A 23,737-nucleotide genomic window follows, 5' to 3' on the forward strand; every position below is an offset into this window, starting at 1 on the left:
CCAACTACAAAGCACTTAGATCTGTCACGAGTCTAAGAGAGACAGTGTCCCTTGTTCTTTGTCAGAACTATTGAGCCTTCCTTAAAGTGATGTTCTCTGACCCCCAACTTAATGGACCTTTGCCTCCAGGTGACCGTGGACAGTGAGGTTGTGGCGCTACCCATAGTCGCAGGATCCACATACATAACTGCTGAAGGCCGAAACATATTTCTGCAGACAAAAAGGGGGCTGAAACTTCTTTTTGATGGCGATGACCATATCCTCATGTCCATCCCAAGTGCCTTCCGGGGACGCATCTGCGGCCTCTGTGGGAACTTCAATGGGAACCAGAGTGATGACTTCGTGCTGCCCAATGGAGCAGTAGCCCCCAACGTGGATGCCTTTGGAGCTGCATGGCGGGTTCCCGGCTCCTCCTTGGGCTGTGGTGAAGGCTGTGGACCCCAGGGCTGCCCTGTGTGCCTGGCAGAAAAGAGAGAAGCGTTTGAGAAAAATGATGCCTGTGGGAAGATCCGGGACCCCCAAGGCCCCTTTGCAACTTGCCACAAGGTTCTGAGTCACTCAGAGTACTTCCACCAATGTGTTTTTGACCTTTGTACCCATAACGGAGACAACGCCTATCTCTGCCGGAGCCTGGCAGCCTATACTGCAGCCTGTCAGGCAGCCGGCGCAGTAGTGAAGCCCTGGAGGACAGACAGCTTCTGCCGTGAGTGTCTCTGAACCCTTGTGTGAGCCCCTGGCCCTCCTTCCCTGTCTGCTGCTCAGGAGAAGTCCCTGCCTGTAACGGGACTTCCTCCAGCCCTGCCCTGCATCCTCTGTGGCTTTCCTCCTTTCTCTCTAACTCCAGGGTCTCAGACTCCAGTCAAGAGTCCACGCTCCCCAGCCCTAACATTCACCTTTTCCCAAGGCGTTCCCAGCTCTTTCCACAGTGACCTGAAAGGGAGGTGGATGGGTTGAGAGCCCACGGGAGGCCTGAGTCCCCGGTTCACTGGTCCCTCCCACAGACTGTATTTTCTCACATCCTCCGTGCAAGGCCACAGGCAATAGACTCCTCCAATCCGGAACCACACACCTATTTCCAAATTATGGGATAGCAACAAGTCCCCTCAGTGCCCCATGACAAAGCAATGGTCCTTAGCACTGCAGTGAAGACCCTTTTCTCCTTGTTTCCTATTAAGACCTAGACCCAGAGTCCCATCTTCTACCCAGTGACAATGAACGAGTCCTAGTTTGAGTGTGGACACCATCACTAGCTCAAACAGTGGGCAAGGCTCATGCACCCTGTGCTCTCTGGGCATACCCTGGTGGCCCTTAAAGTCTCTGACCTGCTGTATTTCCAACAGAAATTTAGCTTCACCCCAAACCTGATTCTCCTGTCCTGCCCCCTTGACTCTCTTACGGTAGCCACACCAGCCTGCAACACCTAGCCAGAGTCTTATCTTGGATATCTGCCCGTGTCTTTCACATATCCTTGTCCTTCTCTTGTCCCATCCTCAAACCCATTCTTGTGCTATTCCAACCCCTTGTGCACACCTCCCAGCTCTCCCAGATACTCTGCTTTCTCCTATCCCAAGTCAACCCTGTCAGAGCCTGCCCTGGGTCATCTGTTCCTTCTGCCTGAACCTCCCAAATCCTCTGCATCTTCTGCCTCTCTTCCCCAGCCCATCCTGACAGTCTGCCTGTCCACTCCATCCGATCCTCAGCCTCTTCCTGAGCTTCCCTGTGCTATCTTTCTGTTCCTCATCATCCCATCCATTTCCTCTGGCTAATCCTCCAACGCCAAGCCCAGCCTTCTTCGTGCTTTCCCATCCTACCCTAGCATGCCCAGTTCCCAGGCCTGACATTCGCTCTCAGATTTCTCATCTCCCCAGACCCGTCTACCTCTTCTCTCCCAGAGTAGTATGGTGGCTGTCGCTGTCCGTATACCTGGATGTGAGCTTTATAGGACAGGGTTGGAGGCTGCCTGCCACACTCACTGTGCCTCCTCTCCCTACAGCTCTCCAGTGTCCTGCCCACAGCCACTACTCAGTCTGCACATACTCCTGCCAGGGCTCCTGTGCTGCTCTCTCTGGCCTCACTGGCTGCACCTCTCAGTGCTTTGAAGGCTGTGAATGCGATGATCACTTCCTGCTCTCCCAGGGTGTGTGCATTCCTGCCCAGGACTGCGGCTGTGTCCACAATGGCCAATATGTGCCGGTGAGTGGAGGAGGCTGGGAGTCTCTAAGCAGGCAGTGTGGGTGGAGGAACTGGAGGACATTCAGAGCTGCTGTGCTGTGGGTTTCTGTTCGAGGATTGGGACACACGGAGGGCCACCACCTGCTCCCAGCTGTGGCTGCTGTACTGAGACAGCACAGAGGAGCTCACAAAGAGGCTGAAGATCAGACTGAGTGGACAGGCAGGCTGTCGGGATGGGCTGGGGAAGTGAAGCAGAAGATGCAGAGGCCTTGGGAGGCTCGGCTGTCCTCACCAGGTCAAACATGAGAGCTTAGTTCCCCACAGTTCTGGAGGCCAGGAGACAAAGATCTGACTCACTGTGCTGACACCGAAGTGATGCATGGGGACACTGGATTGTCTTAAGGGGACAATCTAGTCCTTGCCTCTCCCACCCCCTGGTGGACTCAGTCAGTCCTTGACTTGGTCACACCACTCCAATCTCTGCCATCATTTCTCTGTGTGACATCTCCTTGGAGTTCTTTTATGAATGCCCATAGGATTTCCCCCCCTAGATAACCAGAATAAATTCTCCATCTAAATAGTGTTAGTCACACTGCAAACACGGGTTTCCGTTTAAGGAAGCCTGCCTGCCCCCAGGAAGTGGGAATTGGCTGTTGTGCTGTGTGCCCATTCCTCCACTAGCCTTCCCTCTCTGAACTACTTCATCTGCAGAATGGCTGAGTCAGCATCCTGGCTCCATAGGCACCTGGTGCTCAGGACAGTTGGTACCCAGTGAGGGTCTGCCTCGTCCTCCTGTGCATCCCATTCAGCAAAAGGAATGGAATTCATAACAGTGCAGTGGGCAGCTCAGCCACCAATCACTCAACATCGTGATTTGGGATTTAATTGTTAATATCCTTTGTTGATACTTTTTGAAAGATCTTTGTGTGCACAAGTCTGTTTGAAACAATCTATCTTGTGACTGCAACAATCTGAAACAGGCTGCATACAAGGGGTTGTGCAACAGAGAGCTACTCACAGCTACTCACTAGCCAGCGGTGCTAACTTGTGCAGTTTGCACTGGACTTTGCTTGGGGTCTCGATTGCTGCTGGAAACCATCAGGAATCCCCTCGCTTAGTAGGTCTGCAGCCTCCTCTGGTCTTCCACATCTACCTCCTACTCTGACCCTATTCTTGTGCGCCTTGTCCCATTTCAACACCTTCCCTCCTGCCCCTGACCCTTTCTGTAACTTCCCACCTCATCCCTGACTTCTGCACTGTTGAGCCCTTTCAGATTGGCTGAGCAGACACCTGGAGGAATGTCCACAGAGTGATACAGACATGCAGTCCTTGGGATGCTAGTAGGACAGGTGACACACTGAGCACACTCACTCCAGCGGGTTCCACCCTACATGCAGAACATTGGAGAGAAGGACAACTGTCCTGATCGTGCACAGAATTGTTTTATTGTCACGACCTCCTAGTCAGTGCCACACTGTCTGACTGTTCCTGTAGCATTTGCATTGTATTAGGCATGGTTTAAGGTGTACAGTAGGATGTGGTGGGTTATGTGCAAAAACCATACCACCGTATAGAACGAATTTAGCATCCTCCAGCCTGATACCCTCAGGGGCTTCTGGATCAAGGGATGACTGTTTTGGGATAACTACACTAATGGTTTGAGAATTTTGGGGGTTTTTTTCTTCCAAAGTTTTCAAAGTTTTATGGGGTTTTTTTTTTCAAACTTTTATTCTTTTAAGTAATCTAACTTTAGGACAATTGTAAATGTGTGTGGAGGAGTTCCCTTTCTCATCCACTGAAGCCACGCTCATTTTACAGCCTTCTGTTGGGTGTATGTGCCCGTTATTTATTTCCTATAAACCGTTTAAAGCTTTCTTGCAAACACGGTGGCTCCTTTATCCCTAAGCCAATAAGTCCGGGCGCCATGACAATAAGGAATTCAATCGTATGACAGAGGAAATGGTCAGAACCAGGAAATTCACAGTTCTTCAATACCATTGTCAGCTGACTTCACCCCGATTTCACCCATTATTTCAATACAAGCATCTTTAATCATTACCCTCTCTGACCCAGGGCCTGTGAGGAAGCAGACACTGTTTTCTGTTTATAAATTCTACTGAGCTCTCCAGGGAGAAAATGGGAAAGTCAAGGTCCGAGGGCTGATCCCAGGGCAAGCGGGTCGAGAGGCTCGGGTCTGGGGAAACAAGGAAACAGAAGACGGTCAGTTCAGGGAAAGACATTGCCAGGGTCATTTGTTCCAGGCCGTGGGCACTGGGACTCTGCAATGTCCCTAGCACCCACCTTACCTCCCCCAGTAACTTTCTTATGTATTGTAGTAATAAGTATCTTCATATAATCAATGTTAATAAGTCACTACAAAAATGTAATAGATTAAAACAATGATGTTTGTGTTTCTAATCTCATGACTGCGGTTTGGCGTGGGAGTCCTCTGAGCTTATCTGTTACCTAATGGGACAGCTGAGGGATGCTACTGTAGGCCACTAACCTCTTGTCGCTGTGAGATACTATCTGAGGAGATCTGTTTTATGGATAAAGGTGGTTTTGTGACTCACAAGTAATCCTTATGTCCTAGATTACTGTGCCGCTATAAAGATCACATGCCATAGGCTAATACTAGTTTTGCAAGAGCTTCTAAGAGTATTCATACTTTCCCAACATAACCAGAGTCCACACCATTAATACAAACCCTTGAGGACTAAAGTCCTATATAGTTTAGGGAAACAAGTCATATCCAAGCCAAGACAAGTGGCTTGAGCTGGGATCATCGTCTGTACTATGTGGTGGTGGCTCATCCTTCAGTGGACTGGCCCAGGCTTGTGCTCACTGAACCTGGGCACAGTCTGAGGCAGAGACAGAGTGGTGGTGGGGTGAGCTGTCAAGGCTCTTGAGTCAAGACATGAACTCCACACAGCCTGACCTCTGCTCGGTTTTATTTACAAATCATAGTCTGAGGGCCACTGAGACTCCTGGGTAGAGGACATACAAGCCATTCCTTATTGGGAACTCTACAGTTTCCCTCTGTGTGAATGCACACCATTTATCCCTTTCTGTGCACAGGTGAACTCCTCCCTGGTGTCCTCAGACTGCATCGAGCGGTGTTTCTGCTCCCCAAACAATGGTCTGACGTGTCATGAAGCTGGCTGTCCATCTGGCCGTGTCTGTGAGATCCAAGCAGGAGTCCGGGGTTGTTGGCCAGCCAAAGGTCTCTGCTCCCTCTCTGTGGGTGGCAACCTCACTACCTTCGATGGGGCTCTCAATACCATCAGCTCCCCCGGTGTCTATGAGCTTTCTTCTCGCTGTCCGGGACTCCTGAAGAATGTGCCCTGGTACCGATTGCTTGCTGATGTCCAGCCTTGCCTTGACAATGACAAGATCGTGAGCAAGGTCCACATCTTCTTCCAGGGTGGCATGGTGACTGTGATCCCAAGCAAGGGTGCATGGGTAAGCCTGGGCACAGAGGGCAGGGCCGTCTTCCCTGGCTTTCCTTCTTCCTGTCTCAGTATCCTACATCCTGGCTACCCGGTGACCTTGCAGTCTGTTTTCTTCATCCGGGTCTCTGCACTTTTCTCTGCATTTGTACCTGTCTCTCCACATCAGCCAGGGTCCCTCTCCTTGGCCTGAGTTCTTACATTCGAGTCACAGGCTGGCTTTGCTGTTGAGTTTGGTCAAGACTCCACTGCTTAGCAGTGACCGGAAACCGAATGCAAACCTGAGGGCTGCAGGGGAAGTGAATGGACTGGCTCCATATCTGGGAAACCCAGAGTCAGCCCCCCAGAAGCGTCTGGATCCAGATACCCCAGCTACACTGCTGGAGTTTCCACCTCTAGGTTTCTGACTAGGGATTAAAGGGGAGAGTTCCCACGCCAGGCCTTTGTCTTTATTCCTTTTTTTTTTTTTAAGATTTATTTACTTTATCCATATGAGTACACTGTAACTGTCTTCAGACGCACCAGAAGAGGGCATCGACTCCCATTACAGATGGTTGCGAGCCACCATGTAGTTGCTGGGAATTGAACTCAGGACCTCTGGAAGAGCTCTTAACTGCTGAGCCATTTCTCCAGCCCTTATCTTCATTCTTAGACAGGTATTTTTTTTTCATAAGAAGTAGCACCTGTCCCACCCTGACCACCTCAGCAGAAACTGGTCCAACAAAAGTCCCAGGCCTGCATCTCACTAAGCCAGTTTGGACTGCCTGTCCACTTCTAGCCTTGGGAGTGGAACACCATCTCACTGCATCACAGGAAGTGTTGGGATTCCTCAAGTCAATTTCCAGGTTCCATGGAGCTCCCCCCATGAAGAACTCATTACAGAGTTGTTCTGATAGCCAAGGAATATTACAATGAGAGGTTATGGAGGTTTGCAAATGGGAAAGAGGTCAAACAGAACGTTCTGGATTGTTGTCACATCCTGGAAAAGTAGAGCCTGAAGAGAGGCCCCAGATCCGTTTCATCACTCATTCATCTGTCTGATCTGAGGCGCTTTTCCCCTTAACTTCAGAATATCGTGAGGATCCATCCTTCCGCCCTCTGACAACAAAGAAATATCAGTCAGTTAATCTGAGAGTCACATTGCAATGGGCATAAGCAGAATAGCAAGCTGTGTGTAACCCAGCTGTCTCCCCACCTGTCCGTCCCTCCGTGTAACCCTCCTCTCTCCAGTGCTTGCCCTTTTGCTTGAACCATCGCTGTGCACGAGGACTCCAACCTCAGTGACCCCTCAGCTCTTCTGTCCCTCAAGTCTCACTTCTTCATTTCCCCTCCCCCTCCACCAGGTGAACGGTCTCCGAGTGGATCTCCCAGCTACTGTGTTAACCTCTGTGTCTGTGAGGAAGATGCCAGACGGCTCCATGTTTGTCCACCAGAAGGCCGGGGTCCAGGTGTGGCTTGGAAAGGATGGGCATCTGAATGTGATGGTTGGTGAGCATTATGCGGCCATGCTGTGTGGGGCCTGTGGAAACTTTGACGGGGACCGGAGCAATGATGTGCATAAATATCAGAAGAAGATTTCAATGGAGACATGGAGGGCACAGGACTTCTCCCCATGGTGAGGATGGAGAATGGAGGCCAGACTTTGGGGAACTAGGGAAAGAGGTAGCGTGGGTGGGTGCTTAGTCTGCAGGATCAAGGGCTAAGTGTCTGTCTTTTGCAGTCTCAACTGATCAGTCACCGCTGGCACTGAAGACATCAAGACCTGCCAGAAGTCACAGTGATTGGAAGATGCCCTGTGTGTCCCTTCCCCACCCCTCCCCCTTGCTGAGCCCCTAAAGCCAAACCTGAAAGCATCGAGTAAATATCTTGACCCAGAGCATCTGCCTCCTGCTGTCTCCCCAACCTCCTCCCCACTGTGGGTGACATGGATGGTGACGAGTCTTTATTAGAAGATGAAAGGCTGCGCGTGTGGGTGCATGAGCAGAGGCAGAGTCAGATGGCCAGAGTGGGAGAGACAGTGGGAGATTGAGAGTCACAGAATGGATGACTAGAGACGTGGCTGGATGAAATGGTGAAGGGCTGGATGGGAGACGAGGTGAAGGGTGGAGAGGGAAGGACAAACAGACTCTGTCCTTGCCATTTATAAGCCTGGTGAGTCTCCCGGTTTCTCTCTGATTTGGTTTCATCACCTTCAAACAGGATGAGCTCTCATGGAGTCAAAGTGAGGATTAGCATAGGAACCCCTCAACAAGAAAAATGGGAACAGAGATGACGCTAGGGAAATGAATTGGTTCCTTTCTGTTGCTATGAGAAGACACCATGACCACAGGCAACTGATAGCAAAATGACTTTATATTGGTTTATGGCTCCGGGGGGAAGTCCATAAGGGCAGAAGTAGCATAGTTACAGGAGGCTGAAGCGGGAAACAGAGATCACATCTCAGCTGCAAAGGCAAACAGAGAAAACAGGAAGCTGGGCAAAGATCTCGTCTCTCAAAACCCGGCCGGGTGAGGTGCTTCCTGGAACAGGGCTCTACTTCAAACAGTGCCACCTACTGGAAACCAAGTATTCAACTACTTGAGCTCATGGGGGACAATCCCATTCAACCCACCACAGAGAACATGGGAGGGTTTGGAGAGCCAGGGGTAAAGAGCATCAGTTATATCATATTACTTGTTAGAATCCCACGACACCCACGGTCTGAGTCCTTACTGAGTTTCCGGGGGAATGATGGAAGGGAAAATATAAAAATGTGCTTCAAGAGTCTTATTATGAACCAGCTGGTCTTCTCAGCTTCTAGGATGCTGAGGCAGAGCTGGGGGAGCTGGGGGCCAGTTTCACAGTTTAAGGCTAGGAGTGACGTTGTGTGGTTGATAGCGATGGAGGCAGTGTGGTCACAAGTGGCATGATGAAGAGGTAAGCAGGTCAGTGGGTCGATGGGTCTGATGATGCTGGCAACGTCTGCATTTGAGGAGTAGAGTGGAGAGATAACAGGTGATGGGTGGGAAATGGGACACCCAGAACTGAGCTTCTGACTGGGCTGGAGTTTTGGGGTAAGTTCACGGAGAGAGCAGACACAACTTGGGAATTGATAGTGCTGGTGGGGGGGAATGAGAGCACAGCCTAGTAGCTTTCAAAATTACTGGGATAGCCATGGGGCAGAGGGTGCAGGCAAGCTCTGCTAATTAAGGTTGGAGTTCACCATTGCCCTGATCGCCTTCTGCAGCTCAGTGCAATATGGAGGTCTCCCTTCGTTATCAGGTCTTGTACTTCTCACATCTTGTCTGAGGAATTCAAGACCCCACCACTTCTCTACTATGGGATTTCACGTAGCCGAAGCGCAGCTTCCTTTCTCCTGAGAGATTCCTGAAATGCTCCCCCATGCTGATGAGACATGTCTGTACCCTAAGCCTATACAGCCAATGATGTCTGCGATCCTGGAGGGTTCTTTATTTCATTTTGCAGCTTACCGTCCATTGTTGAGGAAAGTCAGGAACTGGTGCAAGGTCTTAGTGTAGAACAATGGAGGAACGCTGCTTGCCGGCTCCCTTTCAGTCTCGTGCTCACTTTGTTTTCTTATACAGCCTACAACCACATGCCTAGGGATGGTACCACCCACAGTAGACTCTTCTAGGACACTCCATCCCCTATCAAGTTGATACCCAAAAACCTCACGTTAAGCATAACCATTCAGTTCCTTCTACCTTAAATTCTTGTGTGATTTAAAACACAGTCAAACATTTAAGTCTTTAAATTTCTCATCAGTCTAAAAGTCCAAGGTTTCTTTAAAATTTCGAAGTATTAGTGCAGTGCCTGATATCAATCCCACCACCACCCAAAGGCCTGGGTAGACCGGCTTCTCCTACTCTGCTGTTCTCAGCACACAGCTTGTCCCAGGCTTAACCTGGTTCCTTGTCACACCTGCCGCTGTCCTTGGTGGACATTCAGCAGTCTTGGCATCTGCAATAACCTGGGACCTCCATTGCACTTGAGGCCGCACCTTTACAAGTGACATCTCCACAGGGACTCCCACGCTGCCACACATGACCAAATCTCAGCCGCTCTCCACACCCGCTTTCATACCTCCATAACCAGTACCACCCGGCTGACTCTTACAGACTGTTGCCAAGGTCAGACTTTACTCGACGTTTTAATTTAAAAAAATGTAGCCGGACATGGTGATACATACCATGAATGCCAATGCTGGGGAGGCAGAAGTAGGTAGACTTTTGTGAGTTTGAGGCCAGCCTGGTCAACCTGTCCTGTCAACCTGTCAACCTGTCAATCCTGTCCAAAATCAAATCAAAACAAAACAAAACAAAAAAAAGGTAAAACATTCCAATAGGGCACATTCCAGAGATATACCAACTTGATATTTATATGCTAAGGAATTATAGCAGAAAGAAACATTAAACGTATTCAATTTCTATAAGAACATGAACGCTACATGTATCTTGTCTTAGTTGGAGTTTTTATTGCTGAGATGAGATGCTATGGCCAAAAGCAACATGGGGAGGAAAAGGTTTGTTTCCACTTTGATATACCAGCTCCACGTCTAAAGCAGTGAAGGCAGGACCACACAGGGCAGGAACCTGGAGGCAGGAGCTGATGCAGAGGCCATGGAGGGGTGCTGCTCACTGGAGCGGCTTGCTCCTCGTGGCTTGCTCAGCCTTCTTTCTTAGAGACCCCAGGATCACCAGTCCAGGGGTGGCACCACCCACAGTGGGCTGGACACTCTCCCATCAGTTAGCAATTGAGAAAAATGTCCTACAAGCTTGACTCATGGAGGCAATTTCTCTGTGGAAGTTCCCTCCTCTCAGATCACTATAGCTTGTGTCAAACTGACATAAAACCAGTGATCACATATACTAAAATTACTGCACTTTGTAACACACAAATTGATGGAATTGGAAAATATCCTACTGGGTGAGGTAACCCAGGCACAGAAAGACAGATGCCACATGCTTCCTCTGTTCTGTGGACCTTTGATCTGAATTTTCAGGTTCCTGTGCTCAAAATGGAATGAGAATCAGCAGAGGCCAGGAAGCAAGAAAGAAACCATGACGAGGGAGGGCACTCAGGGGGAATAGGAAGACCTTCGTGGTATGAAAGAGGGAGGGTATAAGGTATGAAAAGTATTAAGTGGGAATGGAGCAAGGATGGGGAAATATGGGGTATGAGGATCAGTTAACCAAAACTAAGAACATATTAAAAGTGTGGAAACTGACTTAAAAACATAATCTATAAAAAATTAAAAGTGACCAAGCCAGCTCAGCTAGTCGACGGGTTCTCCAGGGCAGGAAGCGAGGATTAAAAAGAAAAGACAATCAGACCACACTGTAGCATGATCCCAGCCAGTCCTGAGGCTGAGGCAAGTTTAATTTTTTCCAGTCCGCTTTTCTATCACTCTGGGTACATACAAAGAACATGGTCAGTCCTTAAGGCTTAAACAAAGTGGGCAAGGAACAAGCAGGGCAAAAATCAAGGCAATAAACAAAGTCCGTGGTCACCATGTCTAGGGGTCTCTCAGGGTGATCCAGACACAAGGAATACAATACATTCCTCAGCTGTATTTGTCTTGCGCCTGCTTCATTGTCCCAAGCCTGATATCAAATTCTATCCCAATTCCTAGAAGCGGCCCCAAAAGCTCTCCACATAAAAGCAAAAAATAAAAACATTTGTGTGTGTGTATTCTACATGAATAGATACCTCTGAATATGCCTAGTAGCCAAAGATACTAATAAAAGTCTCAGTGCCATACACGAGGTACCTCCCTGTGTCTTTTATCAGTGAGGCCCCAGAGTGCCCCATCCCCAACAACACAGGCTACGGCCATTCTCTTGGTTGTCCATCAGAACTAGGTGGTAAAAACCACATTGTTGAAAGCACCACACACTTTAGTTGCAGGACACAGAGACTTCCAGTTGGAACCTGAAACTTCCTCGCTGCTGGCTGGCTTCACGGGATCAGAATGTGGTATGAGGCTGGCTGAGGGAGAAAGATCATCAACTGTTTTACCCAACCGTGGGTCCTACCTGTTACAGTCCCAACTGACCAGGCATGACTGTTGGGGGCAACTATCTACTTTCCAATTAGATCTAAGGTTTGCTGCATAGGAAGGAAAAAGCCCATGGCTGAGGAGATGAGAGGCCCCAGAAGGTGGGGTTTACTACTGGTCGTGCTAAATGGACGTCTAAAACTGTCTTCTAAGTATTTGTGTTTATACCCATAAAGTAGTGCTACTCTCGGCCTTGGACAGAGAAGCGTCCATTTGCAGTAGTGAAAGTTAATTCATAGACTCAGCACTGGTCCAAGTGTTGCCAGTAAGTGACCGTTGAGGGTTCAGTTCTAAACAAGACATCCATATCATTCCCCCCATAGCCCCAAGCATGCTGAGGCGGAGGGGGTGGAAAGACTGTAGAAGCTGGGTTATGGTGAGGAATGCTGTGAAATGCTGTCTTCTGGACATGTCTCCTAGACCACTGCACTCACAAACACATGGCGGCAGCTGTGGCTTCCTGCGCAAGATCTGCATCATTGACAGACAGACAGACAGAGAGATGGGTAGATGGGTGGGTGGATAGATAGATAGATAGATAGATAGATAGATAGATAGATAGATAGGACATGAAAGTGGGAAGAGACTAGTTGGGAAAATAAAGGGTCGTCAGGAGTCGGAAGGAGGTAAGATATAGGAACTGCACATGAGCACACTACATTGTATACATGCTGGAACTGTCAAAAGTGTTCTAAAACCCCTACAAATATGCCGTACTAAGTCACTGAATTGTATAAGTGGGCAAATGTATACTATGTAAACTATCAATAAAGAATTTAAGTCAACATTTTTAGACATACCAGGAGCTTGGGAGGTGTCTCAGCAAGTAAGAGATCTCACTGAGCAAACATGAGGATTTGGGTTCAAACCCTAGCACCTATGTTAAAAAAATTGAAGGCAGGTGGGGGGAGGGGAAAGGCTGGAGAGAGGGCTCAGCAGTTAAGAGCACTGACTGCTCTTCCAGAGGTCCTGAGTTCAATTCCCAGCAACCACATGGTGGCTCACAACCATCTGTAATGGGATCCGATGCCCTCTTCTGGTGTGTCTGAAGACAGCAACAATGTATTTATAGACATAAAATCAACAAATAATTTTTTTAATTGAATTGGTCACCTGTGTGCTGGTAACCCCAGGGCTAGGGTGGTGGAGTCTTTTTTTTTTTTTTCCTTTTTCTTTTTTTCGGAGCTGGGGACCGAACCCAGGGCCTTGCGTTTGCTAGCAAGCGCTCTACCGCTGAGCTAAATCCCCAACCCCTGGGTGGTGGAGTCTTTCTAGCCACCAGCCTAGTTCCACACTCAGTAAGGACCCTATATCAAGAGAATAAGGAAGAGGGTAATAGAGCAGGACAGCAGACATCCTCTGTTCTCTGCATACCCACACGTGTATAGGTACATGCTCACTCGTGAACACACACAATGTAAGCATTAGAGCATTGTCTGCGTCTTACAGGCTTGTATTGTAAGAATCCCCTTTAATGTTTATTTTGTCTTTAAAAAAAAAAAATCCAATGTTGGACACTAGGGTGATTTGTCACCCTGGCAATCACCCAGCCCTTCCCAGGCACTTGGCTGCCTTGAAAGAATGACTACCATCCAAGCAACCCCTTCTTGGCAGCCAGCTGGTCTGCTGTCATGGCAGCCTGGCAGCTCTTGAATGCTCCACGGACACCTCCAGGAAAATATAATGCATGGACAACCACTTAATGCTAAAAGACAAACTTCTGTCCTAGGAGGCACTGTTCTAGCCCTGACTACTCACAATAGTTTACATGGACTTTTTGCCATCAGAAGCCTCTGTAAACCTTGGCGGCCACTTCATCTAGGCCAGAGGGAAAGCACGTTCCCTGATAGCCCAACAAAAGTCCGTGGTTAGTGCAAATGGTCCTTCGGTTGCATGGAAGGCTGTATTGTCGGGCTATTAAGATGCTTCTTCTGGAGACCCGGTCGCTCCTGTGCTGCCCCCTGGTGGTACAACACTAACATTGGGCCTTCTGCAATTCTGTCTTTGCTTGACTGATTTGACTTCACCAGTAGAGTGGGCTGAATCCATGACCTGAAGAGGAGGAACAGACGACAGAAGCAACTGCAAACCAGCAGTGGCAAGGAAATTGGCAGCGAGGCAGTGGCCTTGGAGCAGCTGCGGCAGCATTCGGGTGATTGAAGATTTCCAGTAAGAGACCAGGGGGAAAGGAGCAGAAGTAGTGAGACGCCTGTTCTTTGGTGCAAGGGAGTTTTTGAGCGGAATGGGAAGAAAAAAAGAAAAAGAAAAACGATGTGTAGCCTGGAGACCATAAGAGATTCCCAGTTCCACGCCAGCCTGGGCACCACTGCAAAAACCCTGTCACAAAATACAAACATCAACAACAGCAAACAGAAAAATAAGGCTGTGCTGGAGAGATAGCTCAGCTCTGAAGAGAACGTACTGCTCTAGCTGAAGACCCAGGTTCGGGTCCCAGCACCCATTTGGCGGCTTACAATCGCCTGTAACTCCAGTTCCAGGGGACCTGACGCTCTCTCCTGACTTCCACTGCATATACGTTGGTTCACAGACGAGCATGCGTTTCTAAGGATAAAATAAAAATTTTTAAAGTCTTTGAAAAATAATAAATCTTTTTTAAAAACTCAGTTTGAGTATAACCCCTGGTTCCTAGAGTGCTGGCACAAGTGAGAGGAAAAGTCGCAGCGCATTGTGATAAAATTTGCCACTCTGTGGAAAAGCAAGGAGCGGACAAGACAGAGCTTCCAGAATTCCCGCCCAAGGCGTTGACTCCGACTTCCGGGAGAGGGGAGGCGCCTGTAAGGGGCGTGGCTACGCGCTTCCGTCACGGGCCGTACGTCGCCGCGCGCAGGCGCTTTTTTCCACGTGTGAAAGCCTGAGACTCGTGGAGTCCGGCACGCCGCTGGTTGTCTGAGTCGCGCCACCAGCACGCAGTAATGAAGCCAGGTAAAGGCCCGGGTGCGGGCAGGAGTCAAGGGCTCTAGGCGGGCCGGCGGGCGGGCGGGGACCGCGGCTGCTCGGGCCCGGGAGGGATGTGGCCGGGAGCTCGACTCACCGACCGGCCTACCGGCTTGCCGCTTCAGACGGGCCGGTACGGCCCTCCAGACCCTGACCCAGAGCTTGGACTTGGATTCCCGACCGTGGTTTTGGGCATCCGACTTGGGTCGCAGATGGAAAGGCTCCACCCCAAGCCTTTCCTGTTGCCGCCGTCACCCACTGTCACTCCGCATTACCGATATCTTGATCCCCAGCCCAGCTTCCCCCAGGTGCATGAGGACCTCCCGCTCTGTGGAGTGTGACGCTCACAGGCACGGCTGGCGCTCACCGCGCTTCCGGGATGGGCGGGGCCCGAGGCCTCTAGGATTAAAGGATCTGGGAACCTGGAAGTTCCTTCTCTGTAGTGAGAGAAACTTTACTACCCGGCCTTAAGCAGGGTAGGTGATTGGAAGTGAGAGGGGTTGGTTTTGGTTTGTTTTTTGAGAGTGTCTTGCCACGTGACTTGCTGGCCGGGACCCGCCAGCCTGTCTCCAGAGTACTGGGATCAAAGGCTTGCGCCACCACGCCTGGCCTGACACATGTATTAATTTCCCGCGTTTTTCTGATAAGTCCACTGCGTGGTGGATGATGGCGAGAGTTCTGGCTTTGACAATAGAAAGTTCTAGTTTCTCTCTTGAATTCTTCATGGATACGTGGTTTTCTTGGTGATATGTTACTCTGGGCTGCAACAGCACTGCTTGTCAATCCTAGCAGTCGGGAAGCCGAGGCAGTTTATGAGTTTAACTCCAGTCTGTGCTACATTAGTGATAAAATGAGCTTTTCACCGTTTATCTAGGATCAGTTTTCACTACTGCAGGTTTTTGTCTTGTGTGCACTGATGAGAGTAAATCACTGCAGGGGATGGTGACCCATCTCTCCCTCCCAAACTGTTGAGTATCTGGGGCTCTGTTCTGGAAGTCTGGTGAAGTAGTGTGGGTGGATTGCTAGTCTGTATGTTCTACTGGCATCCTGTGATCCGTGATTTCCCCCTCAACCTTTCTTTGTCAAATGATAGAATGAGGGTTGTAGAGATTTCCAGCAGTCAAATCTTCGGTGACAGAAGCAGATTTGGGGGAGACTTTTAAACAGAGGTGTGCTACAGTGTATGGTGGACATTTCTCAACAGGGTCCTTTATTTTTATGTTTGTGTGTTGAAATGGCGTCTTGTTGTGATAGCCTAGGCTGGCCTCCGACACAGCTTCTCCAGCGGCAGAAATGCAGGCATGTGATACCCCACCCTTCGAGAAGACTTCTAGAGGGAAGCAGATTTTAAAACAGCAGACTGTGTGTGGACATAAGAGTCTGGCTGAGTGGGGTTGGGGATTTAGCTCAGTGGTAGAGCGCTTGCCTAGCAAGTGCAAGGCCCTGGGTTCGGTCCCCAGCTCCGGAAAAAAAAAAAAGAGTGGCTGAGTAGTGAGTCCTTGTGGTTCATTTTCCTAAAAACCTCAGGGCTAGAAATGGATTCTGATATATCTTGAGCATTATGTGACTGAGTTGACCCTGCTGTCCACCAGTCCCCGTGAGGATACCAACAGTTTGCCAGGTTCTGTTCCATCAGGCCTGATTGAGTCTCATAGCCCTGGCTAGTGGCTCCTCTCCTAGGTACTCGTGTATACAGTTACTTGATTTTTCTAACATTCCCATGCCCCTTTGCTACTTTAAAAGGTCTTGAGTAACAGTGGCGTGGCCATCCTCCTGTATGAGCTACAGGACACCATTCTCTTCTGAGTGAAAACAGGGGGTTTCTCTGTGAGGCAGAATCCAGGGCCTGAATTGGCAGGGCTGAGGATGTGGTTCAGTTGGTAAAGTGCTTGCCACATAGGAATAGGCATGGTGGCAAACATCCATTTTTTCTGCACTCAAGATGTAGAAAGATCAGAGATTCAGATTCATCCTCCCTCAAATAGTGTAGCTCTGTCTCAAAGTCATCATCAGACATTTGCTGACTGATTTGTCAATGTCAGCATTCGATTGTGCTAGGGTGCTGTACCCAGAATAATTACAAAGCATTGTGCATTTGGAACTTGTGGGTGGCAGTGAGAGTGACAGTGTTAAACGCAATATGACAAGGGGCGAGTGGGCTGAGCCTGTACCACTTACTCAAAGTGCAGCAGGCAAAGGCGCCATGCCCCTGTTGGCAGGAGCTGGAGAGAGAGCAGCTCATGTGAGATCTCAAAGCCCATTGTTTGCAGGTGGGGACAGGTCCTTGGCATAATGGCTCTCGATTTGGGCTATACATTATGGTCCTGCAGGGAACTCAAAAAGAAAAAAATGCCCTCAGGGATTCATGGTCAGAAAAGAATTCCGATTTTATTGTGGATGGTGAGGTGGAGAGGGTAGAAATGAGGCTTGGAGGTGTCTGAGTTTTGAAGAGGAAACTGTTTTAACTTAAAAACTGAAGTTAGAAGTAGATACAAAGTTGCAGGGGTTTTTGTTTGTTTTGAATTCTGGGGAGTTGAACTCAGGGCCTGGGTATTAGAGCTACAGTGCCCAGCCCCTCAAGTGAAGTGTGTTAGAAAGGACAAAGAACAAGCAAACAAAAAGTAAAAAGAACAAAGCCCCGCACCCCCAAATACAGTCAGGAATACTGTTAAGGTGGCACATTCCTTGAATCTCAGCATCCAGGAGAGACAAGTGTATCTCATGAGTTTGAAGCCAGCCTGGTATACATAGAGCTCCAGATTAGTTAGGGATACATAGTGAGACCTTGACTCAAAACAACAAAAGGAAGCTGAAGGTTAAACGCACTGGCTGCTCTTCCAGAAGACTTGGCCAATTCCCAGCATCCCACATAGCAGCTCACCACTGTCTCTAACTCTTTGACATCTTCATACAGATAAACATGCAGGCAAAACACTAATGTTCATAAAGTTTTTTTAAAAGAGATAATAAAAGTTTCAAAAACAACAAAAATTGTTTGAAGCTGTCAATGGGGTATAGTCACAGGGCTGAGACAAAAACTCGAGCAGGTTTTTACAGTTTAAATCAAGTGAGATCATTTTGAACCACCCCTAATCTTCAAGCTGTGTTTTCAGATAAACTCTGTGCTCCACCTCCATCACAGAAAAGCTAAATATCACCCAGTCCCATGCACTGCTTGCTGCTCTCTGGCTGGGGGCAAAGGGGCAAGCCCTGGAGCACTCCACTGCTGCCCTTCATCCCCAGCCCAGCTGTTCTCCTTTTGAAGAAAGGTCTCACCATGAGGCCCACTGTGGTCTCCTGCCTCCACCTCTCCGAGTGTTAGAGTCACAGGCATAGACTGCTGCTACCCCTGGGGTTAAGCCCAAGCTGACATGCTGGTGTGCTCTATCTAGCCCACCCATCTAGACCATTGCTCATCCTTAAAGGGGCAATTTGGGGATTTTGTTAATTTCCCCCCTATGCTGGGAGGGATGGATTTAGCAGGACCGAGCATCAGACTGAGGGGGGTGCCCTTTTATCGAGAGGTCTTGAAGATACTGTGAGGGCATCACAGATCCTGTTGCTATCAAGCATGTACATGTGGGGCTCCTATACGAGGGATAAAATGAGTTGTGTGAAGCTGTCCCACCAAGAAAACCAGAGTATCTGCATTCTGCCCATCCCTGGTTAGATAGTCTGCAGCATGTTCTGCCTTTAGTGGCCTCTTGCTGGTGCATCTCATAAGAGGGGTATGGTGCTGGACGCGGGGATGCAGGCCTGTAATACAGTACTTGGGAGGTGGGGACAGAAGAATCAGGATCTGTGTGGGGACTTCACAGCCAGCCTGGGATACCTGATACCATATTTCAAGAAAACTCTGATTGGGTTTAGTTTTCTGGGATTTGTTTCTTCCCTTCTGGGAGGTTCACGTTTACCCCTCTGTGCTGTAGGACTGATGATCACTGTCATTGTTGATTACTGTGTTCCGGCTATGGTAGACATCACCCTGAGCCCCGAGCCCTATGCTTTGCCAACGTCTAACGTTTGTGGACCTGACGGGTAAGGGTCCTTTAACTTCTTATGCTCCGTTGCCCTGACCCCTGTTTCCGTCTGTTACAGGTTTCAGCCCCCGTGGGGGCGGCTTTGGTGGCAGAGGCGGCTTTGGTGACAGAGGTGGTAGAGGAGGAGGCCGAGGAGGGAGAGGAGGTTTTGGCGGTGGACGAGGAGGCTTTGGCGGTGGAGGTCGAGGTCGAGGTGGAGGAGGCGGTGGCTTCAGGGGACGAGGAGGTGGAGGTGGACGAGGTGAGCGAGGTAGACATGGGGGGCTAGAGCAGGTTCTCAAAGGACATAGGAAGGGAAGACGTGGGGGCCTCCCTCTCCTACTGCAGCTCTCTCTTACAGGTGGAGGCTTCCAGTCTGGGGGCGGCCGGGGTCGAGGTGGTGGCCGGGGAGGCAAGAGAGGAAACCAGTCAGGGAAGAATGTGATGGTGGAGCCCCATCGGCATGAAGGAGTCTTTATCTGTCGCGGAAAGGAGGATGCCCTTGTCACAAAGAATCTGGTTCCTGGAGAATCTGTGTATGGAGAGAAGAGAGTCTCTATCTCCGTGAGTTCCGGACCCCTGTCCAGAGTACAGGCCCAGCTGATAACATTGCTTACAGTCTAGTCTTTTTGCTATTGTGTCCTACAGAGGACCAGGCAGGCTGTAGCTTCAGAGCTGCTGCAGATCCCAGCTCCCCCTCCCAATTCCCTGGCCTTGTCTTCTAGCTCCATACTAAACTGTTTCCTTGTCCTCTGCCTCTGGTCACATACTGCCTGCTCCTTCTGATGAGGCTCTTACATCGCCCTCCTTGTCTGAGCCGTCCTCACTGCCACAACCTAGCTCTCCCATGTCCTTGTCTCTATGGCCATCCCTAGGCTGCCTTGTTCATCTCCCACTCTGTGTCTGCAGTGTTCTTCCCGGGGTGGTGTGGGTGGCTCAAAAGTGTCCCCAGCCTTTCCTGGTCTGTTTCCCTTTTCACACTTTCCTTGCTCTGTTCTGATTTCAAATCCTCTCCTGGCTTAGTCTGTATAGCCTGTCACCTGTGCCGGTTTGTACTTAATTCAGTGACTTAGTTCAGAGAGTACTTACCTCTTAGGGCAGAATATGTGTTCTACTCACTGTTGTCCAGCACCTGAAACTGGTGCTAGGACAGGACATAGTGCCTAGTGCTTAGTTCTGTCTTTCACTTCCGTGTTTACTGTATGTTATTCCCTCCCCGAGTCTCCATGGGAGGGCAGAATGGCTTCTCTCCTGGTCCCTGCTGTACATCTGCATTTTGTTCTTACATAGTGATTAGAATGCACTTTCTTTTGAGGGCCCTAGGGTTACAGGGAATGATGCCCTGCACAAGAATCCAACACTGATTCTGTCCCCATCTCTCCTGGCTCAGGAAGGAGATGACAAAATTGAGTACCGAGCCTGGAACCCCTTCCGCTCCAAGCTGGCCGCAGCAATCCTGGGTGGCGTAGACCAGATCCACATCAAGCCGGGGGCCAAGGTGCTCTACCTTGGGGCAGCCTCAGGCACCACCGTCTCCCATGTGTCTGACATTGTTGGCCCGGTGAGTGGGCAGGTTATGGGGATGGAGGAACCTAAGCCAGGCTCATCCCTCATTCTGTGAGAGGGACAGCTTGAAGCAGAGTTCTTTCAGTACCACTCCTGCTTGTAATTGTGAACCAGAGAGTGTAGTCAATTAAAGTAACCCAGAGCTGGGAATATAGATACCAGACTATTTTGGTTGAAAAAGTTATGTCCAAGGGCTAAAAGGGGAGATTCAATCATTAAAGTGCTTGCCACACTGTCATGAGTAGCTGATTTTGATACCCAGAATCCATTTTGAAAAACAAAACCAGTGTGGCAGTATACCCTCATAGGAACAGCATGAGAATGCAGCAACAGGCCAGTGGTCTCTGGCCTGCCGAGCCGTCAGCACTGGTGAGAGACCTTGTCTCAAAAACATGATGGGTCTAGCCTTTAGTCTCAGCACTGGAGAGGCAGAGGCAATAGATCTCTTGAGTTCAATGCCAGCCTGATCTACACAGTGAGTTCCAGAACAGCCAGGATTACACAGAAAAAGGAAAAACAGGGTTTCAAAAAAAAGAAAAAGGAAAAAAAAAGGATGGTTAGAGTTCCTGAAGGAGTGGTACCTAACATCATCCTCTGGCTTCCACACACAGAAGCAAGGCATTCATGTCCCCCTGACCCAACCCCAGACCCACTCAACTATTGGGTGTTGGACCTAGGGCTTCTTGAAATGCTAGGCAGGTATGCTGACACTGAGTTACATCCCAGCTTTGGTTTCTGCTAATGGACGTATGTTCTCTGGCAGTACAGGATCCCAGTGCAGAGAGCACCTAGTACTTGGGAGTCTCACTTGACAGCTTCTCGCTGCTTGACTGAATTATAAAGTGTTTAATTAGTGAAAGCACTAGCCTTGTAACCCTAGCCTCTTCTAAAACCAAACAGCAACAACACTCAGACTTGGATAGGCATTGGCAGTGTGTGGCTTCATATTTCCTGTAAGTGCTGCTCCGTTACAAATGCTATGAGCTCTGTTCCTTCATCTCTATCTATCCTGGATGCCTAGATTTTTACCCTGTGTTGGGAGCCTGTCCTCACGGGTCAGATTATTAGGATCTTAAAACTTGGTTGCTTGGGAATAACATGGCTCATGACTTCTCATAGTGGCAGTAATTTCAAAGCAGGGGTTTTGATTGAGGGTCTGAGAACCTGCTACAAGTGGCACTCAATCCCAGTCAGTGTTGACGACTACTGGAGTACCAGTGTGTGCTCATCGATGCTGGGTCAATTTTAGGATGGTCTGGTCTACGCAGTTGAGTTCTCCCACCGCTCTGGCCGTGACCTCATCAACTTGGCCAAGAAGAGGACCAACATTATTCCTGTAATTGAAGATGCTCGGCACCCACACAAATACCGCATGCTTATTGGTGAGGGCCCTGGGGGTGGTCCACAGAGGGTAGGATAAGCCACTGCATGTTTCTCAGGGGATGCCTATGGAGCCTGAATTAGGTGGAGTTAGAGTTAGAGCAGCCTCTTCACTGCAACAGTGTGAAGATTGTGTCAGGGTCAGTTCTGCTACGCTCTAACACTCGAGGCCTTTTTTTTACACTGCCCTGGCTTGTGTTTTAAAGCCATTATTTGATGAGATTCCAGTCCTGGTCACAGCAAGTATAACTCAATGGCTTTTTTAAAAACACCTCGAAAGTCTAGTATAAAAGTGGAGGGCCTTGTGAGTTCCCCTAGAGATACCCGATACTTGTTGCCTGCTTTTCCAAACACTTAAAGGATGTTTTTACTCCATCACATTTTTTGTTTTGAGTCACGCTACCTTAAACCATTACCTTTCCATTGTGCTTCTTTGGTTTTTATGGGGTTTGGTTTGGGTTTTTTTGTTTTGGTTTGGTTTTTTGTTTTTGTTTTGTTTTTTAACCTGTGCATTTTCTCAGTGCACCCAGCCCGTCCTCTGGTCCTTGTCATTTGACAGCCCTTCCCACATCTTGTCTTTAACTGCTCAACTCACATTTACTTGTCTTTCTGATGAACCATCTCTCCCTTCCCCTCCCCTCCCATCCCACCCCCCCAGACCTGGGAGGATCTCGAAGGCAGGGTCCGGATCTCTCTGTGTGTCCCCCACACCCAGCCCAGGGCTGGCCACAGAGTAGGTGGCAACTGTTGGCTTATAAGAGGAGCGGATGAGTGAAGTGACTTAGGTTCTGGTTCCACCTTTGGGGTGCTTTGGAGGGAGTGGCTGGGAGTAAGACTGGAGGCAGAGGAGTCCCAGGAACCTGGTGGTGAAACAGCACAAGGCCCTGTTGGGGGGCTCTGGAAAAGTTTCTGCAGACTTCTGTTTTTAACCGCTGTCCCATTTTTCCTTAGCAATGGTGGATGTCATCTTTGCCGATGTGGCCCAGCCAGACCAAACCCGAATTGTGGCCCTGAATGCCCACACCTTCCTGCGGAATGGAGGACACTTTGTGATTTCCATTAAGGTATGGATCTTGCAGTGTCAGGTTGAGTAGCAACAGCGAACGTTGTGGATGCTTGATCTGTCCTGGCTGAGCAAGTTACTTAGCTGAAGCCTGTTTGACTTGGTCTATTAGTCTTCTCTGTGGTTGAAGATCTATAAGTGTTAGGCATTTGGAACAGACTATGGGGTAGAATAATACTAACTGCAGCAGGTACGGTTCTCAAAACATTTGTTTAAAATATAGAAAACTCAGGCATCCTCACCATCTTCAGAGCCTATTGCTACATTTGTTCTATTGCTGCCAGCTGGCCTTCAGCTGTTACCGGAATATGGAAGAGTGTTCCTGACTTTAACCACTGCCTTAGATAAGGGAAACAACCTGTTTCCAGTCTGAGCTAAATTAAAATGTCTTTTTTTTTTTTTTTTTCCGGAGCTGGGGACCGAACCCAGGGCCTTGCGCTTGCTAGGCAAGCACTCTACCACTGAGCTAAATCCCCAACCCTAAAATGTCTTTAATGTAGGAAATTGGCTAAGTCTGCATCTCCAAATCTGTAACAAAGACATGCTTTTAGCTTAAAGTCTTTTCTCCTCTCTAGGCCAACTGCATTGATTCCACAGCCTCAGCAGAAGCTGTGTTTGCATCTGAAGTGAAAAAGATGCAGCAAGAGAACATGAAGCCTCAGGAGCAGTTGACACTAGAGCCTTATGAACGAGACCACGCTGTGGTTGTAGGTGTGTACAGGTAAGTACCAGAATAGACCTCTCCCTTACTTTGGGCCAGAGCTTCCAGGGCCTGAGAAGCTAAAATTGGTTACAACTCGACCCACTCTGATTTCCTCACAGGCCACCTCCCAAGGCGAAGAACTGAAACTCGACTGTCTGGATTGAAGAAATGTGTGTTGTTGCTACTGTTGCACATGTGGCTTTTGACTTTTTGCAGGGGATTTTTCTATTAAAAGACTAATCTGTCTTCCCTGTCTGGTGCTGATTGCTCAGTGGCCTCAAGACGCATGCGTCCTTGATCAACTTTGTGTGGTGGTGGTGGGGGGTGCCTGGAAAGTTTCATCCGGTCACATGGTGCACGTTCCATTGGTGG

At 49.1% G+C, this 23,737-nt stretch overlaps 2 protein-coding genes across 3 annotated transcripts in view; both read left to right on the top strand.

The window, feature by feature from the left end:
• Fcgbpl1 (Fc fragment of IgG binding protein-like 1) overlaps window positions 1-7,497 on the top strand; it is a 37,993-nt gene extending 30,496 nt beyond the window's left edge. Inside the window, 5 exon segments of the mRNA NM_001164656.1 lie at window positions 130-703; window positions 1,994-2,193; window positions 5,251-5,634; window positions 6,965-7,236; window positions 7,342-7,497. Coding sequence (NP_001158128.1) covers window positions 130-703; window positions 1,994-2,193; window positions 5,251-5,634; window positions 6,965-7,236; window positions 7,342-7,351 — 1,440 coding nt within the window. The 3' untranslated portion in view covers window positions 7,352-7,497.
• A 7,020-nt stretch (window positions 7,498-14,517) lies between these two features.
• Window positions 14,518-23,611, top strand: Fbl (fibrillarin rRNA 2'-O-methyltransferase). Of its 2 annotated transcripts, none has more exon segments than NM_001025643.1 (8): window positions 14,518-14,622; window positions 18,733-18,915; window positions 19,015-19,217; window positions 20,044-20,214; window positions 21,469-21,601; window positions 22,551-22,663; window positions 23,238-23,383; window positions 23,485-23,611. In NM_001025643.1, coding segments are annotated over 8 exon segments (984 nt in total). In that variant the 5' UTR covers window positions 14,518-14,612; the 3' UTR covers window positions 23,510-23,611.
• The last annotated feature ends 126 nt before the right edge of the window (window positions 23,612-23,737 follow it).

Source organism: Rattus norvegicus, chromosome 1 (assembly GCF_021556685.1).
Source record: "Rattus norvegicus strain SHRSP/BbbUtx chromosome 1, alternate assembly SHRSP_T2T, whole genome shotgun sequence".
NCBI classification, from domain to species: Eukaryota; Metazoa; Chordata; class Mammalia; order Rodentia; family Muridae; genus Rattus; species Rattus norvegicus.